The sequence below is a fragment of the Penicillium citrinum genome, assembly GCF_028827155.1.
Source record: "Penicillium citrinum strain IBT 23319 chromosome Unknown utg000007l:1.0-2040159.0:1.0-2041076.0, whole genome shotgun sequence".
Taxonomy (NCBI): Eukaryota; Fungi; Ascomycota; class Eurotiomycetes; order Eurotiales; family Aspergillaceae; genus Penicillium; species Penicillium citrinum.
The window spans coordinates 646258-665475 of NW_026622692.1; the positions used below are offsets into that span (position 1 = coordinate 646258).

Here is a 19218-nt window from a genome sequence, read left to right on the forward strand (position 1 = left end):
TTTGCTGCTCCACGGAGAACCCGTTTACCTCATCATCCTTCACAACTTCAACTTCGAAACTTCCTCGCGCACTCCCCGGATCTCCGCCTTCCTACATCCTCACGACCCTCTCCCCTCTTCTATTCAGTCCTTTCCCATTTGCGCCAGCTGCGCTTTGAGCTAACGGAGCTCCATGGCGGCCTCCGACCAGATCCCCGAACCGGAATTTGAGTAGGTGTCTCTCTATCCAAGAAATTTCCTCGGGCGGCTTTACGATGGTTTCGCGGATGACAACAAGGTTGGCCATGTCGGTTGTCTTTCCAGTGAATTGAACTTTCGACCAGTCGCTTTGTGTGTTCGCTCTCTCGTGAATTTGGCTTGCTGCGTTGCTACGGCCTTTCAGGGCTGCTGCGACCCTTGGATGCTTTACGGTTCTTATATTGGATACTAACGGGATATCTCTATAGTTATGAAGCTTTGCCCTCGAACTATGGCTTAGGACGTAATATGCTTGCGGGTGCCTTTGCAGGAATCGCGGTATGTTATGGAAATGGATGGGATACGATGAGATTTTTGGGCTAACCATCGGATCTTAAAGGAACACTCAGTGATGTACCCAGTTGATCTGCTCAAGGTGAGTTTGACCTCGCGGGGATCTTGAAATCGTCTCGCGGAAAGCTCGGATGGACACTGACGGAAAATTTCACAATTATTAGACCCGCATGCAAATCTTGCACCCCTCTACTGGTGGTCTGTACACCGGTCTGACGAATGCTGTCTCAACAATCTACCGTATTGAGGGTTGGAGGACACTGTGGAAGGGCGTTTCAAGTGTCATTGTCGGTGCTGGTACGTGTCATATGGCCCACAAATTCGATTTGGTCGATTTGGGATTGGTGACTGATTTTTGATGATTGTAGGTCCGGCACACGCGGTGTACTTTGGCACATATGAGATCGTGAAGGAGCTAGCGGGCGGAAACGTTGATGATGGACATCACCCATTGGCAGCTGGTAAGTGGTTTAAAATCCCAGGATTGTATTTGTGTATAAATGGCTGACAATTTGGGATTGATAGCTCTCAGTGGTGCCTCGGCCACAATTGCAAGTGATGCGTTGATGAACCCATTCGATGGTAGGTGATTTGGTTATTCCTGGCATCTCTTGAATACTTGAAATAACCTTTTCCAAACAGTTATCAAGCAGCGAATGCAAGTCCACGGCTCCGTCCACAAGTCTTTGATGCAATGCGCGAAAACCGTCTACAAAACTGAGGGTCTCCAGGCCTTCTACCTCTCCTATCCTACCACCCTTTGCATGACAGTCCCCTTCACTGCCACTCAATTCGTTGCCTACGAGTCGATCTCCAAGTTCATGAACCCAAAGCAAGATTACGACCCCTTCACCCACTGCATGGCTGGTGGTCTTGCTGGTGCTTTCGCGGCCGGTATCACCACTCCTCTCGACGTTGTGAAGACTCTTCTTCAGACTCGCGGTCTCGCAGAAAGTGAAGAGATCCGCTCGGCGCGCGGTCTGTGGAATGCCGCCTCCATCATCAAGAAGCGCTTCGGCTGGGGTGGTTTCCTGCGTGGCATGCGCCCTCGTATCATTTCTACGATGCCGAGTACTGCCATTTGCTGGACATCCTATGAGATGGCTAAGGCCTATTTCAAGGAGCAGCCCCTTGACTAAGAGATTCTCTTGTCTTCGGAAGATTGCCGCTTTTTGATTTGACTGCCATCCGCTAACTCGGCAGCCCGCGTTGCCTCGTCTCATCTCGTTTTAAAATAAAGTGTTGCGCGTATACAGCACACAGCACCTTAGTCATTTTTTCCCCTCTTATTCCGTTCGTCCTATTTCCCTTATATCCTCCGATATCTTGAGGCGAAATGGGTCTTTTTTGGCATCCGGTCAGGCTGATGGAATGCGGGCAGAGCCTGCCGTATCCTCCGGATGATACATAATAGGCCCGAAGAGCTCGGCTCGATTTTCCTGCATATTTGGAGCTTGTGTTAATCAAAAGCAATTCTGGCACTGTATAGTTTGGAACGACAATGGAGTGGAACGGCATCAGCGAGCCGGTCTGGGGATGGGATCTACTTTTTCTTTTTTCCTTTTCTTTTCCTTTTCTTTTCCTTTTCTTTTCCTTTTCTTTTTCCTTTTCTCTCTTCTTCTTTACGCTCTTCCCGTCCGATGTGTGCTCTATCCTTACCGGCGTTGGAACGTGGAACCTCGGATTTTGATTATCTTATGCGGGCTGGGTTCTGTTGCATCGATATGTGTTTTTAGTGACTGGTTCTCTTTATTAGTTTTGTATGTACCCATAGACGTGCCGCCACGAGGAATCTAGATGTGATCCGATCTCAATTTATGATATTCGCCGTAAATTTTGATTGACATATACTATAGTATTGGTTTAAACTATTTATTATAATGTAGTTATATTAAATGCTTGTGGTATATTGGTAAACTACCGCATGCAGCACTTGCGGAACCGACGACGTCACGCGAAAACTCCTCCGCTCCGGGAGATCACCGCCGTTCTTTCTCCCCGCCAACAACCTGCAGTGAAATGGGTGCGGGTCTGTGTTTTCCTAATGATGCGCCCACGGCCCGCGTCTTCCTTACAGAAGACGTATGATGAATGCTATTTACTTTGTTCGACCGCCGTATATTTCGAAGGCCAGGTAAGTTCGTCGTGACTTCCCTTCGACTTCAATTGCTCATGACATCAGAACAACGAGGAGGAAGCATTGAGATCCTGGCGGTCCGCTCTCGAAACCATTTACCATCACAATGCTCGTCGGATACCGTCGAACTATACCCCAAAATCTGAAACAGAGAAAGCCCTACAAGATTCTATCCGTGCGCTAGAGAACCAATGCCGCGAGCGAGTCGATCTACTGTCGGCCTTGCGCGAGAGTCGAAAGGAAAGTGCAGAGGCCAACAACGTCAAAGATACTCCAGCAACCCTGATCAAAAATAAGACACCGGTTATTGCGTCTCCGTCATCGTCTTCTAACCCTCCTGGCTGGATTGGCGACGGTACCATCCCAGCCGTTGGATACACCGATCTCTCGAAACCAGCCGCTATACCAGGGAGACCTCCACCTCCGCCGACGATGGCGAGACAAAATTCGGACAATCTACAAGCCTACGATGATTCAAACCAACCTGGCTTGTCTCCTGCCGGCTCGCCTGCGCTGCGAATGAACTCAAATTCTTCGGACAAGACCAAATCCCGAGGGTCTCAGCCCTGAGCGACGCAAGGTCATGTTAACAACGCTGCGCAACAAAGATGGGAAGAAGAAGGACAAGAAACCTAAAGTAGCCACCAAGCGAAAGGAGACCCGGCCGGCCGCATCAAAAGCCGCAGGCCTGGCTTGGGGCAGCCTCTACCGATCACCATCGATCGATAAGCCTTCGAACGATGCGGCGGTGGCCTCATCTCGGAGCCTCGCAAACGATGCTCACGCTCGTCGAGAAGTCGACCCCAGGTCCAGCTCCGGGGAAGAGCATTCCTTGGTGCGGCCTCGTCCACAGAAAACAACTTCTTCTACAGACCGCATTCCTGCCGCACATTGGCGGGGGCTTAAGCATACATCTCCGCCACGATCTTCACCCAGACCACACTCGCACACGATCCCAAGCCAATTTCAAGTGGGATCTGAGCATCGTCGACCGCAGCCTTCGGCGCCAACGCCCGCTATCATGCCCGATCCAAATGATTATGCAACCCCATCCTCGCCTAGCCTAAAACCCTCTGTAAAACCTAAGCCTCAAGCGCTGAGGTCGTCGCTTCCGCCTCCTCCGCGCGTTACGCAGATGACCAAATCCGAGGGCAATTCTCGATCAAGAACCCCTCGGCAGGATAGCGAAGCAACTGTATCCAGTGGCAAGCCACGGACAAAATCTGCACCGAGAGCAACCGAACCCGAAAAGACATCATATATGTCCCCATCATCTGGAAGTGATGACGTACAGCGTGGAATGAACCGAGTGGCTATATCTGGGGCGAATGGCAATGACAATAAGGCAGTTCGGCGGAAGCCACCGCCTGTAAAGCGCCATGAAACACCATCATCTAGCGATCAGGAATCCTGGGATCAGCACTCGTCAGATGAAGCTGGGGATGAAGACGAAGATCAAGAATCTCAGGACATCGTGAAGATTATGAGTAAATTACCCAAGGGTGTTGACCCACAGTCAGCACGTCAAATTCTCAATGATATCGTTGTTCGCGGTGACGAGGTACATTGGGATGATATTGCAGGGCTGGAAACCGCCAAGAAAGCCCTCAAAGAGGCTGTAGTCTACCCATTCCTCCGGCCTGACTTGTTTTCTGGGTTGCGTGAACCAGCTCGAGGCATGCTCTTATTTGGTCCGCCAGGCACTGGCAAGACTATGCTGGCAAGAGCAGTGGCTACCGAATCGAAATCGACATTCTTCTCAGTTTCCGCATCGAGTCTCACTTCTAAATGGCACGGAGAAAGTGAAAAGCTTGTTCGCGCTTTATTTGGACTGGCTAAAGCCCTAGCTCCATCTATCATTTTTGTTGACGAGATTGATTCACTATTGTCAGCGAGGTCATCGGGTTCTGAACATGAAGCCTCACGTCGATCCAAGACGGAGTTTTTAGTTCAATGGTCCGATCTCCAGCGTGCTGCTGCTGGTCGCGAACAATCAGCTCGGGACAAGAAAGAGGGCGATGCCAGCCGTGTACTTGTATTGGCTGCCACCAACATGCCCTGGGACATTGATGAAGCAGCGCGTCGCCGATTCGTCCGTCGACAGTATATCCCACTGCCTGAGCACCATGTACGCGAGCAACAAATACGTACACTTCTCAGTCACCAACACCACGAGCTCAGCGATGAGGATATCCAAGTTTTAGTCCATGTAACAGAAGGTGACCACCTGCATAGTTCAAGACTTTTGAAAAAGAGGCTCTCTAACATCATTTCCACAGGATTTTCCGGCTCAGATATAACAGCCCTCGCCAAAGATGCCGCCATGGGACCTCTGCGCAACCTTGGCGAGGCCCTTCTTCACACGCCAATGGACCAGATTCGCCCAATCAAGTTCCAAGACTTCGAATCTAGCCTGTACTCCATTCGACCAAGTGTTTCCTCCGATGGCCTCCGCAAATACGAAGATTGGGCAAAGGAATTTGGCGAGCGGGGTGGCTAATTAGCCTATCCTTCTTTTCAGGACCTTACTGGAGGATTGAAGGCGATGGATTCATATTTTGGTGTTTCTCCGCGGCATATGCGATATTCTATATTCGATCCTCGGCCGGTCCGGTTCTGGTCACGATTTCTTTGATTCTGGTGTCCCTTCTCTCTTTTCTGGAGCGTAGTTCTTTTCCACTGCTGGGCAATTCATACTAGGTCGAGCTCAGTTGATTGGTTCAAGCTGTCTGGTATTATCGGCGTACTCTTTTACTAGATGTCTTTGGCGGTTTGGTGGCTTGAGTGAGATTTTATTAGTGTGGAATTTAGTGTGGCCTGAATGAATCGAATGCGAAGTACTAAGCAGCATCCCAATCAAAACCCAAGTAAGATATAGTGTTCATATATTAGTTTACAATATTTGCGATGAATGGGATGAATATTTATCGAAACTCATCCACTGTATCTCCCATAGCACGCAATGATCTCACGTCATTACTCCGCTCTTCGCCACAGCCTGAGTACAACCTACATCTACCAACTACCACTAGGAATGATAGTACCACTTTCTAGTGTGTACTCAATCTCTTCATATCCTTTTTATCGTTGGCTCCTCGGTGTCTATTAGTTTTCAGTCTTGCAAATGCTCTTCTTTAACTCCATTGCCCGGGTCTATCATAGTCTCGTTAGCCCACCCACAATCCCTAAGAAACAGGACGATGCCATCCGTATCGGCCTTCTTGGGGCGAGCACTATAGCGTATGCTACTATTTTCTCTTCTAATGCTGTAACCTTCTTTGGTCTTTCTAACTCTGAGTTGCATCGCGCTTCAGCCCGTTCGCAGTGATAACACCTGCGAAATCACACCCTGAAGTCATCGTGGCCGCTATTGCTGCGCGAGATATTAAACGCGCGCACGCGTACGCTCAGAAATACAATATTCCAATCGTACACTCTTCGTATCAAGGTAAACCGTTGTCGATTCTCTTAATAGGATTTCTCATTGCTAACCTACCATCTCAAGCACTCCTTGATGACCCGTCCATCGACGTCGTTTATATTGCCCTGCCAAATAGTCATCATTTCGAATGGTCGCTTCGCTCATTGCAAGCTGGTAAACATGTCCTGTTAGAAAAGCCATGCTGTAGCAATGCTACCGAAGCCCGGAGGTTATTCAATCACCCTTTATTGACTTCACCAAATTCACCGGTACTTCTAGAAGCATTTCACTATCAGTTTCATCCCGCGTGGCAAATTTTCTTAACTCAAGTACATCAGTACCCTGGGAGCATTCAAAGCGCATCGTCTCAGTTCTATCTACCTTGGTTGGTATTAGGTAAAGACGACATTCGCTTCAAATACTCCCTTGGGGGAGGTTGTCTAATGGATATTGCAACCTATTGTGTTTCCAGTGTACGTCAAATAGTTGGTCGTCAAACAAAACTAAGTCCCACCGAAGTGAATTATCGTCCGGACTCGTCTTTCCTTGGGCAATCTGACACAGAACCACAAATCGACAAAGCTATGAGTGCAAAGTTTCTCACGCCCAGCTCCCAATCCATTCAAATCCAAGGAGACTCGGCCTTCACAGGCTGGCCTTCATTCTTACCATACTCTTGGAGAAATATCTTGCCCACTTTCCCGTGGCCCAAGAGTGAGGCCGTTTTTGAGCCGGTACTGGTTGACACAATGGTGCAAGAAGACGGCGTCCCACTTCAGCATTTCTCCAGGCGAACTATAACTATATGGAACCATATCTTCCCATTCATTTATCATCGAATTGATATATCCGATCTACACACTCTTCGTCGTGGTGACGATATTGTCAAGTCCTGGAATGATATTCGCTATGAAAAGGCGTACAATTGGCCAAAGGATGATAAACGTGCAGTCGTGTACAGGGACTGGTGGTCTACATACCGCTGCCAGTTAGAAGAATTTGTCAATAGAATCAAGGATCGTGAGGGATCGGGGGTCTGGATCGATAGGGAAGAAAGCATTTTGCAGATGGAAACTATTGACGAGACCTATGAAAGTGCAGGGCTTAAACCACGGGCCACTCGCGAATTTGAAATCTAGATTTTGTCTTGCGAGGGGTTTGGTTGAAGCGCCGTGCCCTGACTATTCTATTTTGAGAGACATTAACTAGGGTTAGTGCCTATATACTAGTGTCTTCGGCTGGAACCTTCTTCCTTATATCTGGTACCGGTCTGGACTGAATCCGCTCGGGACTAGACAGGTGGCTTCTGACATGTGCAAGTGTTCGATGCCAGTCAGTAAATGGTTATGGGAGCTAGTAAAGTAAACTCATTCCAGAAACAAAAATTGAATAATTGAATACTGTTTCTCCGCCTGTACAGGGAATGATACTGTACCTTAGGATCATTAATTTACTGTACTCAGGTCCATACTATAGTAACTATGTACATAGTACAGTAGTATGGACTGATCAGCCAGTAGAATATACTAGAACACGCTAGTCCCGAATTGGATGTACAGCCACACACTAGCCTCGGTAGGAATAATGTAAACGTCATCGGTCACCTGTGGCGTTTCCTCCCCGACGTCATCGGGGGAGTAGATATCCGGGGAGGTCAGCATGCTGATTTGTAGACCAACAGATAGTCTTCCATGGTTCCAGGCTTGTTGAACTTCTGGGGAATGTTTGTGCTGCAGTGAATGTTTGTGCTGCAGTGAATGGAGATAGCTTGCGAGAATATTGGCTAATATCACGAACAATGAACGACGTCATTTTATTTGGTGTCACGGGAATTTGGTCTATATAATGACCATGCCTGGGCTTCAGAATCCTTCCTTCTCTTACACTTCTTACAAGCTTCATTTTCCAAGTCTCTACTTCATAACAAACTTCCGATCTTTTTCCAATCCACCAAACTACCTTCAACCATCATGTCTGACACCGGCCGCAAAGATTTCTCCACCAGTATGTGACATGCAGCTACATTCTTCCACCCCTCCTGTCACTTGTCACTCACGCTAACTTCTATCTCCACAGAGGCTAAGGAGGAGCTCACTCCTGACTCTACCAAGTCCACCCAGGACAAGGTCAAGGAGACCGTCACTGATACCACCGACCGTGTTGCCCGTGGCCTTCAGACCGATGATAGCAAGGGCGGTACCCAGGAGGCTTTTGACAAGGCCCAGCGTGCCAGTGACAACCACGCCCATGGCGGTGCCAGCAACTCCATGTAAGACATCGCGCTTCGGCCGAACTGGCTCCATCTAAATCTAGATGCTAACCTCTCCACAGTGGCGACAAGGTCAAGAACGCCCTCGGCCTGAACAACTAAGCCATCGCGCCCCTTGTGATACACAGTGGCCATGGCCATATGAATGGACATGATACTGCTATCATGATTCAGCAATGAGTCGACGATACCATTTGATATCCTATTTTTATTAGTTACTATTCTTATTAGTTAGTTACTTTTCGGATCAATACAATACCCCAAACAGAGTACAGTACCCAATCTTTTATCTTAGCACTGTATAAGATCTGTAGACATCTTGAATATGTACAAGAGGTATATTCCCATCATCCCCTCACAAATTTTCCAAACATATTGTCTCGCTGACGCGTGAGTTGGCTCAGTTCACGTTCAAGTTCCCTGTACCTTGCTCGTGCGCCGGGGACATCTGTAGGCAGATCATGAAAAGCTTCGACTCGTGATTCCAGAGTCTTGACTGTTTCACGTAATTGGATAATGCCCTCCTCTTCTATAATGAGTTTATCGATCGTCGGGCCACGTGTCTGATTCCTTTCAAGAGACGCGATACGATCTTGATATTCTCCAATTTTCGATGCAAGTGTTTTTGTCCCCCGCGTCCACTCTGCTGTCAAGCTCTGAGTATCGGCCGGCGTCTGGTATGCCTCGTCCGTCTTGAGCTCTTCCAGATCCGCCTGTAGACGTGAAAGTTCTTTTCGTAGATATCGATGTAGCGTATCCACCTTCGCAACTTGATCTTGCGTGTCAAATTCCTCAGCAGTGAGCTCGACGATGGACAAGCTCAGATCCTCAGGTTCCGGGTTCAGAGTGTTTCCCAATACCACCGCCGTGTCTGTAAGATCGTCCAGATCACTCTTTCCCTTTTCATTTAAACACATCTCTACTTCCTCTAATAATTCGCCCTTCTGCCGTTCGTGTGCATCCTTAGACTTGGCCTCCGCTCTTTCTTTAAAAAGACGGACTGCCTCTTCGCGTGCTCGATATTGTACAGCTTCTTCTTCGTCTGCATTCTCATTGGCCGCTGCCATTCTTAGAAGCACTCGTAGAGTATCTTCATTCCGTTCGAATTGAGGTACCGGCTTGGGCGCATATTGTCGGCCGAGCCAGGAGTTCACATATGCCCAGTCCTTGGCTTGAATAGCAGCTTGCCTTGCTTTGGTGGGTGATGCAAGTGGACTACCATCAAAAGAGTCCATCGTAAAATCCAAACGATATTGAGGGAGTTTCAGATATTATCTCACAAAGTTCATTGGTCTTCTATTGGAATAGAATTGGATCCGTAAATTGACGCGATAAGAGAGATAGGCGGACTTGGGGAAGGCGGTCTGCCCGCAACGTGGAAGTGTTGTCGCTTTCCTTTCTCCCCGCCAAGTCGTTGAATTGCTTCGTTCAGGCCATTGCACGCCAAAATCATGACTAGCTATTTCCCAGCCGGGACCAGCAATGGCAATGGCCAGTCCCCGGCCTCATCGCCATTATCACCACCGTCTCAGCGCTCAACGGCTCTATCCAATCGCCTGACCTCTGTGCTTTCGGCATCGTATGCCGACTCCGACATTCGAGACTCTCTTGAGACCTTGAGTCTGCGCGGAGTCCATAATACCGCTGGTACAAGACGGCAATTACGGCTTGATGTACAGAAAGAAGTAGTTGACTCTAATGCGGAGATTGTGCGGGATTTCGGCCAAGTGGCAGAGGTGAGACGGGCAGAATAGCTTGAATCATCAGGTATTGAAGCTAATGGTTATTGGCAACGGCAGCAATTAAAACGAATTGGCTCTGTCATCTCGAATTTAAATCAGACTTGCGATGAAATGCGGAGGCATATCGGTCAGGCCAAGCAGGACACTGCACCAGTGCTGGAGGAAGCCGGTGCACTGATGGCCCAGAAGCAGGAAACCGAAACGAAACAGCGTTTGTTAGATGCCTTTTCGAAGCACTTCCTGGTCCCAGAAGAAGAACTTGCCGCATTGACGTCAGTGGAAGAGCCCGTCGACGATCGATTCTTCGATATCCTCGCTCGTGTGAAGCAAGTCCACCATGACTGCGAGGTTCTTCTCGGCGGCGAGAATCAGCGATTGGGCCTTGAGATTATGGAAACGAGCACGCGGAACCTAAACTCTGCCTACCAGAAACTATACAGGTGGATCCAAAGAGAATTCCAGTCATTGAATCTGGAAGATCCCCGCATTAGCAGTACGATTCGTCGTGCTCTCAGAGTGCTAGCCGAGCGTCCAACGTTGTTCCATAGCTGTTTGGACTTCTTTGCGGAAGCCCGAGACTACGTTCTCTCAGATGCCTTCCATTATGCTTTGACTGATGCCATTTCCGGGGGTGATAAAACAGGTGCTGGAGATCGGACTGTTAAGCCGATTGAGTTCTCTGCGCATGACCCTCTCAGGTATATTGGAGACATGCTCGCATGGGTGCATTCTACGACAGTATCCGAGCGCGAAGCTCTTGAAGCCCTTTTTGTTGCTGATGGCGAGGAGCTTGCTCGGGGTATTCAAGCTGGGCTAAGCAGCGAACCTTGGTCTCGACTTGATGAGGATCAGGAAGTCACCTTTGATGGCCGCAGAGCCCTTAGTGACCTAGTCAACCGGGATCTCACTGGTGTTTCCCGCTCTCTTCGACAGAGAGTTGAGCTGGTCATCCAGGGCCATGACGATCCCGTCACCTGCTACAAAGTGGTGAACCTGCTATCATTCTACCGCACCACATTTTCAAGACTCCTGGGAGTTCAATCAAGCCTCGTAGATTTAATGCATGTCCTCGAGAAATTCACCCTCGGTCATTTCGAGATTTTGATGCGAGATCGCGTGAGTGCCCTTACAAATGATCAAGCTGCGCTCAGCCCACCAGACGACCTGTCACCCCCTGAATTCCTTCTGGACGCACTGGAGGAATTGCTCTCGCTCATGAAAACGCACGAGGGATCCGTTGGTCCCGACGATCCATCATCCGAATCAAGCGAAAATCGATTCACGCCCGTACTCCGTGCCGCATTCGACCCCTTCTTAACGCTTGCGAGAACCTCATCTAATGAGCTGGAGGACGTGACAGCTCAAACAATCTACCGTACTAACATCCTTCTCGCGGCACGGGCAACTATCTCTCCATTCGAATTCGCTAGCGCTACACATTTGGCACCCTTGTCTACTGCTTTATCGACACTTCGCACGAATCTCCTTGATGTTCAGCATCAATATCTTCTCGACACCTCTGGGCTTCAGGTCCTTTTGGATGCCTTGGAGCCATTCTCCAAATCTAGCAAGGAAGCCGAACCTGAAACTGCATCAAATGAGAGCCCTCAAAAGCCTGATTCAGAAAATCCACCTCTCGCAAAGCTCACAAGTCTCCCCGCTTTCCAGCCGTCATCATTGATAACCTCTAGTCAACAATTGGATGACTTCCTTCCATCTGCTTTGATGGATGCCACCGATAATCTCAAACGTGTGCAAAGCGCCTCGCTTATTCAGAGCGTCACTGAAGATGCTGTCGAAGCATTCTGTCGCGATTTTGAATTCATCGAAGGCATGATCATCGCGGCTGATGAGGCCCGAGGTATGATTCAAGTGCCGTTTGGGAGTGGAGGAAGTGTCGTCAGCGGTCGGAGTGGCCGGTCAGGACGCAAGCCTGAAGCAGAGGCAGATGGGGACGGGGATGACAAAGAGCAATGGAGTCTACGTGCATTGTTCCCACGAACTACAGGGGAGATTCGTGTTTTGTTAAGCTAGCCAAAATACTTGCCATCGTATTACTCAGAAGGCCTCTAGCCCAGAAAAGATGAGTCTACGGCATTATCGTCAAAGAAAACTATGTTCATGTTTAATAGCAACTTCGTCTGCTTATATAAGAGAATATTTCATTATAATACAGCTCAAATATCAATCATGCCGTCTGCTGGTTATTCCTCTCAAGACTTATGTTCATCTGTCAAAGGCAAATGTAATGCCTCATGGCGACTACTGCGCCTCTTCGGGTAGCTCATCTTCATTCGGGCCCTCGTTGTACTGATTGGAGGTTTGAGGCTTCGCGCGGCGTGTCCGCTGCCCGATAATGTTTGACTGGTCAATGGCTTCGTCTTCATCTTGGGCTGGTTAAGTTAGTATTTTGTGTGTGTTTTATCAAGGGTAGGGTGGGGATGTACCGAGTTGTTGGTTGGAGTTGGCAAAGTCATCATCACCAACCTCGTACGCCTCGACGTCGTCAACGATTTCAATAGGCTCGGACATTTTCAGAGGACGGACTCGAAAGTTTCAAGCCGGGGAACTTGGGACAAAATAAACGAAAAATAGTATGTTTTCAACTGCTTTGAGATATTCACTGAATGGATTGAATCGGATATCAGAAGAAAAGGCGTGCTATTTATCGCCTTCATGACTCTGGGATTCGCCTGCTCGTCATCGTTACGCTACAGTTACGACATGATGGTGATAATGTCAAAATATAATACTATTTTGGATAATTAGGCCTGGAGAACAGGTTCTGGGTTTAAAATTATGGAATTGTGATATGACCCGCTATGTAGGACATGGATCGAGATATTGAGTTCGATCGAGATGGATCGGATCCCCCACATCAGTAGCGTATAGATCGCATCATTTATGGTCATCAAGGCGCATTTGGAGCAAATCACTGCTAATACTAGGATTACTGCATGCGTTGATTAGATCATAGGAATAAATTCCAACGTTTCTGTACAATTCGGCAACTGAAGAAAAATTACGCCCGTCGATCTCCTTGCTTTAGATCGATCGGATCGCAGATTAAGTTGGGGCCGAAGCCGGTTTCAACTTGCCCGTTGGTTCCTAAAGGGAAGAGGCGAACTCCCTCGATCAGCGACGTAATCAGGCTGGACCGGCCGATTACGTTTGGCCGTTGTTTACAGAACTTGAGATATATTGAATGGCATAATCTTGAATGTATTCTGTATGTCTTGAATGAGCTCGGAAGATAGTAATTCTCATCAATCATAATGCATGTCAGTTGTAGTTACATGTTTGTATAGATAGTCTTCCTGCCGATGTATTTCTTCAACAATTCGAAGAATCGATGGGCTACCGATGAGTTACATGAAAAGTAAAGGAAGCCTCTAGTTTGTCGATCTCTCACATCTCGTGGTCTAATCGATATCCTGCAAAAAAGTCGAAAATATACTCGGTGGCATTAAAAACAGATCTGCCGGCGGGACATTGTAAAGGATGATTCTTATAGTCATCGTTACCAACCGTGCTAGGCCAGCAATGGCCATTTCCACTCTCGCGATAATGCTGAACAATCCCATGTTTACCAGCACAATCCCAACTGGCATGCTTGACTAGCGGGTTTTCAAAGATAGTCTCATTCCTTGCCCATCTGGCATGCTCCCCACATCCATTCCGTTCGGCCCAACCTTCAAGAAACCCGATTACGGGCAATTTCCGATTGCTTGCCGTATTCCCGTCCATAGGAGCGGTCGTATCTCCCACACCATGAAATTCGATAAAAGGGTGACCCTCCTTACGCTCTGCAGGCTCACAGGGTCCGACACCGGGAATGTCGTCTGTATTGTAATAGGCACCACTAACTGATGCGAAAGCAGCGAATCGGCTGCCAACCGTGGCATTGCAGGCAATGACCGCAGTAAATCCACCTCCATTTGATTTCCCCGCTGAATATACGCGTCTAGAATCGATACAGAGTAGATTCTCTAAATGAGTTAAGAGATCGTTCGTGAAATCAAGGTCGTTTGGTCGAGAGGTATTCGCGTTAGGATTAGATAGCCAATAGCCATTCTTGCTATTTGGGTAGACGGAGATCCCGTCTTTGTTGAAAAAAGGGTTGGAGAATTGTGACAACTCTTCCTCCTCGTACATGTCTCGAGTTGCGCCATGAAACGAAAAGTACAGTGGAGTGGGCCGGTCTTTATCATATGTAGATGGAATGTAGAGTCGATACTCGCGATCTGTACCAGAAAGATGCAGCGTTGTGCTCTTGCCAGGCTGGGGAAACCGAGAAGGGATTTCTTTACTACAACCGAGAGACCAGGATGCACCCGCTGTGGCTAGAGCAAGGGGTAGAAGGGATGACAAAAGCATTTTTTTTTTCTTTTTTCCCTTCCTTTCTCTCCAAGAATGTCAAGGATTAGAAATGGAATCTAACAAAAACTAAGGTAAGTACTATTTTACGAGTATTTATACGCTCTTAGAAAAAGCCCTAACAATTTGAGGGGTAAAGCATTAATAGAATCCGGCGATTGCATCCTTGTGGCAGGGACTAACACATGTTTCGCAGCCTGATCATGTACCGAGCAAGGAGATACTCGGTAGTTTGTACAATAGCATGTACAGATGTATGTATGTACTAGACAGCATATCCAGTCCCCCGCAGATCGACATGCCCTTGCGCACGAGTCAGTCCGCTTACGATCTTAGTGTAGAGTTAGCCTTCATTTGATAGGTGGTCTATACCAAGACGGAAGAACTTACGATAGGCCTGTTCTCATCTCCGGCCAGTGCTTACTATCTAGCAAGATGACTGGGGTGGTGTTTGACCGGAGATACTTCAAAAGGAAGTTCTCAAGTACTTTTCGGCCCCATCATCTTGCATATTGTGCAGCATACCATACCCTAGAAGGCTGGCTAAGAGAAGAATCTTGTCATGGGTCTATAAGCTAACATTCTGCCTTCTCAATTATCATGAGCGGGGAAAAGTCAGTGCTCCCAACCTTGCTCTTCTTCTTGGTTCCCATGATGCCAAGTATTGAGGATGTTGCTCAGTCTGCAACCTCATAGTGTGATTGCGGTGGGGGTTGTACTTCCTACGATTGCGTCCGCCGCTGTCTTGCTGAGATTTCTTACTCGTCACAAAACCGGGGTTTCTATAAGGGAAGACGATTGGGTCATTTTAGTCTCTGCAGTTCTAGTATGGGGACTGGGGATCACTAATATCACTGGTATCTCTGATCATTCTTTTTTCTTCCCGGCTATCTTGCCTTGAGGGGGTACTTTTGACTGATAAATAAAAAGGTGCTGCCCTTGGCGCGTTGGGAGCTCATTCAAAGCCAGCGCCCCTCAAATTCCAACTTGAAAAGAATAACACAATCTCTAGAAGCCCAGCGGATGAGATTGCAGAGCAGGTAAGAAGCGTCTAATCTCTGAATGGAGCATTGCTGATTGGGTCCAGATCGTTCTTGGCTATAGTATTGTTGAGAAAATCACGTTTGGTGTTATTAAGATAAGCGTACTTCTAGCATATAGGAGAATTTTTCGAGGCAAAGTCTTTAATATTGCCTCTTTAATAATGATTGTGGCATGTACAGCACTTGCACTTGCATTTCTTATAACATCGTCCTTTCAATGCCATGTGCGGAATTGGAGTCTGCAGTACCTCTCATGGTCCCACCAGCGCCACTGCATTCAAGCGGAGATATCATGGTCTGGTTATGCCATTGCAGACGTTTTCACGGATTTCACGCTGCTCCTCTTTCCAGTACCGCTTGTCTGGAAGTTGCAGCTTACAACTTCAAAGAAAATCAGCGTTTTATTGGTGTTTCTACTTGGATCTCTATCGACTGCGGTTGCTATTGTGAGAATGATAGTCATACTGTACTTTACTTACGGTATGCTGTAGCCCAAACTGGAGTATAGTGACTAGGCACTGACAATCTAGGTAGGCACTTCTTTTGGGTATCGAGATCTACTTGATACAATATCAACAGCACTTATTTGGAGCTTGGTTGAAGCATCAATTGCAGTAGTTGCCTCTTGTCTGCCATCTATTCGTCCACTTGTTCATCGCTCATCTGCCAGTGTCAACTTCAGCAAGCCCTCATCATCGGGCCAACCAGCTTTAAAGTCTTCAAGACTCGAGTTAGCAGCTAATGAAGAATGCCCTCCAGGGCGTTCTTCATTAGCCTTGTCTGATCACTTCGATGGCTATCAAGGGCTAGCAAATAGTCGCTGAGCATTCATGGATGCTGATCAAGGATAGGCCGATCTTTCATGGACTGAAGATTCATTCAAATAGGTAACTATATTATAGTATAATATATAGCTACCTAGTTATAGGTATCACTCTATCTATCAAGCGGATGTCGCGTGTCTCCCGATCCCTCCTGGAAATTACCAGGTTTCAAGCAAAATTTCCAGGGCTTTATGGACTTCCCAAGTACGTGCCAAGAAGGTGGCTCATATCACCACAGGCCATAACATCTTCATAGTTGTTGCCAAATCCTTGACCCTCCACAATAGAGCGATAATAGAAGACTTCCTTGTTTCTCTTCTCCATGAAGCCGAAAACGTTGGCATGGCCCTGTTCCGCGTACTCTTGCCATCTAGTCGCAATAGTCCCGGCTGCTCCGTTATATTCACTGGGAGCAAGGGCGATGGGCGCGTGCTGGAAAGCAATCTTGACACCCGCCCCGTCGTGTCGCTTGTTGATAGAGCTGTCAGATCCGCCAAGAGGCACCCGAAGATGAGCAGTGCCATCCTCGAAATGATGAATATCATAATCACGAGTCATGTTATCCTCACGTCCTTGCACTCCACTCAGACGATAGTGATGAGCCAAGGCTGGCGTACCGTCTTTGGACTTGACTCCAATGAGTGGATTTGCAACTTTTTCGTGAGATATCATGGAACGGTTTGCCTTCAGGGCATCCATGTCATATTCAGTGACCGATGGGATTGATCGGCGACCGTTGTTGTTCAAGAGTGCTGAGCCCTTATCAACCAATGCAGCACCACCACTGACTGAGCCAGTAAGCTCCAAAATCAAATTGAAAGCTTCTCTGATTTCGGTAGTCCACATAGCACATTGTTTGTTATCATGTCTTTCACAGACTCCTTTGACATAATTCTCGACCGGGGTAAGGAAGACATTACTATATTCAACAATTCAAAAAACAGAGTTAGATCCCATCTTCTTGAAATGGCAACCGACATTGATTGGATCAGAACATACGCGGCCAGAAGAGCTCCATGGCTAACCCAAATAGCTCTTGCAACACTTTGACAAGTCAGAGCCCTCTTATCAAGATGGGCTTTCACTTCTTCGTTGGGATTGGGGCTCTGATTGGGAGCGTGCAGTTCTCCATTGGTCAAAGGAGCAGCAAATGTCACACTGCTCAAAGCAGGCAGAGCAAGAAGAGCTCGGGAGAACTTCATATCAGGCGGGTAGGTAATATAAACTCATAGAAATAGAGTGATAGATAATGGTATGTCAGAATTGAAAGTAGAAAAGGTTCTGTAGCCATTGCTTTATACTTGTCAAGGCAGCCCAACAACTTCCATGTTCGGAGTAAAGATGAAGTCCACGACCTACTCCATCGTTGGCTGTGGAGCGTTTGAACTGAGATCCCTTGACACCATACGGAGCCTTCTGGGACCTATCTGCCTGCCATGAGAATGATCATCAACTTGAGTTACTGTCATAGGCATGGAAGGGCCCATTTTGATGCAAACGATGGCCCCCAACAGTATGGGGCTATCTAACGAATGATATTTGTGGATTTTATGCGGCTTTCGCACTTGTAGCTCTCGTCTCTTTGCGATATTCATTATCAAGCACCGAGAAGACAGTAGCTAAGTATAGCGATCCTGAATGACTTCTTCAACAGAAAACGAGATAATTTAATGCCCTCGAACATGATATTGAAATGAAGCTTGATACAAGACCCACAAGGCGTTCGTTTTCCAACAATGATCTGAGATGGCTATGTGCCTAGATCCGAGACAATCCTTCCATGATTATCCAACCCACTTTGCGTTATTTCCCTAGGCCTAATGCAAACTAACACCGAACCCTCAAGATTTTCAGAATAGCTAAAAGCGGATGAGTTACTGTATATAGTTCGAATTGGGGGCCAAGGCCCTGAAACGTAGGCTGAGAGATCATGGCCACCATGAGCTCCCAAAATCACGGTGATTTGGATGGAATAGTTCTATCCTTAAAAGTTAAGCATTTCATAAAAGTATACGAAATGTTCAACAAAGATAAATTTCATCAAATATGGCACAAAATAGACGAGTAGTATAAAGCCACAAATAAATTATCACCCTTGTCTGATGAGGCTTATAATCCGAAGGCTAAGCATTGCCATGGCTTTCAATGTTTGGGGTCCAAGACAGCATGTTAATGGCTTGAGCCGCATACTCCACCCAGCTGCAGGGTTCCACTTACTTTTCAGCGAACACAGCCTTGTGCCTGGATGGTATCCAGTATCACTCGCTGGCTTTTGTCTGTGGATTATGAGATTATCAGACCTGGATATTAGCGGCGAAAATTCAGATCATGTATCCACTACTTTGGGGGCTGCTCCGAGGGTGGCTCTGCGTAGACATGGGATTAATAGTATGTACTCCTCAGGTAGGACTAAAAACCGAGGTCAGAGATCCACTCTACCACACATGGGCTTGGCGATGGAAGTGGCTACATAAACCCCCGCGGAAGTCATAACAACCCAATCCACTACTTTGGGGGCTGTTCACAAATTGTACCAATCACACGTTGGCTCTCTGCAGGGTTGAGTTGTAAACTAAACAGCTAACTAGTAAGTGGTCCTTCTTATCCACTATTCTGGGGGCCAAACATAGAGACTTCATCTTCACACTCCCAACTTTCGGGCGTTGCTAGCCGTTCAAGCGTTGGGCTCGGCTATGTCAAGGTAAAGAAGAGCTCCATTAATGTACCTAGTATGTCGATCTTCTTATTGGGTAAAATATGCGGATTCAAGGTGCTGTAGAGACATTCGCCATTAGATGTCAGCTGTACTTGTAGTGTGTAGTACTCTTCATGCTCAACTCCTGCTCAACGAAGATTCAAAAGAATATGGATGGT

General features: G+C 47.5%; 9 protein-coding genes across 9 annotated transcripts; 5 read left to right on the plus strand and 4 right to left on the minus strand.

Moving 5' to 3' along the window:
* Positions 1-172: 172 nt before the first annotated feature.
* On the plus strand, positions 173-1670 carry mrsA (putative mitochondrial carrier protein; the record flags this gene model as incomplete). Its single annotated transcript, XM_056646829.1, has 7 exons — positions 173-210; positions 447-516; positions 578-613; positions 696-828; positions 900-992; positions 1057-1113; positions 1174-1670. The coding sequence occupies 7 exons, from the start codon at positions 173-175 to the stop codon at positions 1668-1670; spliced, it is 924 nt and encodes a 307-aa protein (XP_056498380.1).
* Positions 1671-2455: 785 nt separating this feature from the next.
* N7469_007912 (uncharacterized protein) lies at positions 2456-5168 on the plus strand (the record flags this gene model as incomplete). The annotated part of the gene is made up of 3 exons (XM_056646830.1): positions 2456-2665; positions 2714-3159; positions 3212-5168. The coding sequence occupies 3 exons, from the start codon at positions 2456-2458 to the stop codon at positions 5166-5168; spliced, it is 2613 nt and encodes an 870-aa protein (XP_056498381.1).
* Positions 5169-5792: 624 nt separating this feature from the next.
* Positions 5793-7228, plus strand: N7469_007913 (Gfo/Idh/MocA family protein; the record flags this gene model as incomplete). Its single annotated transcript, XM_056646831.1, has 2 exons — positions 5793-5908; positions 5983-7228. The coding sequence occupies 2 exons, from the start codon at positions 5793-5795 to the stop codon at positions 7226-7228; spliced, it is 1362 nt and encodes a 453-aa protein (XP_056498382.1).
* An 831-nt stretch (positions 7229-8059) lies between these two features.
* Positions 8060-8460, plus strand: N7469_007914 (heat shock 9/12 family protein; the record flags this gene model as incomplete). The annotated part of the gene is made up of 3 exons (XM_056646832.1): positions 8060-8093; positions 8166-8358; positions 8421-8460. 3 exons carry the CDS (start codon positions 8060-8062, stop codon positions 8458-8460), a joined length of 267 nt encoding a protein of 88 aa, XP_056498383.1.
* A 245-nt stretch (positions 8461-8705) lies between these two features.
* Positions 8706-9593, minus strand: N7469_007915 (uncharacterized protein; the record flags this gene model as incomplete). The annotated part of the gene is made up of 1 exon (XM_056646833.1): positions 8706-9593. The coding sequence occupies one exon, from the start codon at positions 9591-9593 to the stop codon at positions 8706-8708; it is 888 nt and encodes a 295-aa protein (XP_056498384.1).
* Positions 9594-9809: 216 nt separating this feature from the next.
* On the plus strand, positions 9810-12134 carry cog6 (Golgi transport complex subunit COG6; the record flags this gene model as incomplete). Its single annotated transcript, XM_056646834.1, has 2 exons — positions 9810-10094; positions 10158-12134. The coding sequence occupies 2 exons, from the start codon at positions 9810-9812 to the stop codon at positions 12132-12134; spliced, it is 2262 nt and encodes a 753-aa protein (XP_056498385.1).
* Positions 12135-12362: 228 nt separating this feature from the next.
* Positions 12363-12632, minus strand: N7469_007917 (uncharacterized protein; the record flags this gene model as incomplete). Its single annotated transcript, XM_056646835.1, has 2 exons — positions 12363-12493; positions 12548-12632. 2 exons carry the CDS (start codon positions 12630-12632, stop codon positions 12363-12365), a joined length of 216 nt encoding a protein of 71 aa, XP_056498386.1.
* An 876-nt stretch (positions 12633-13508) lies between these two features.
* N7469_007918 (CE1 family esterase) lies at positions 13509-14477 on the minus strand (the record flags this gene model as incomplete). Its single annotated transcript, XM_056646836.1, has 1 exon — positions 13509-14477. One exon carries the CDS (start codon positions 14475-14477, stop codon positions 13509-13511), a length of 969 nt encoding a protein of 322 aa, XP_056498387.1.
* Positions 14478-16533: 2056 nt separating this feature from the next.
* On the minus strand, positions 16534-17546 carry N7469_007919 (uncharacterized protein; the record flags this gene model as incomplete). Its single annotated transcript, XM_056646837.1, has 2 exons — positions 16534-17263; positions 17344-17546. The coding sequence occupies 2 exons, from the start codon at positions 17544-17546 to the stop codon at positions 16534-16536; spliced, it is 933 nt and encodes a 310-aa protein (XP_056498388.1).
* Positions 17547-19218: the final 1672 nt, after the last annotated feature.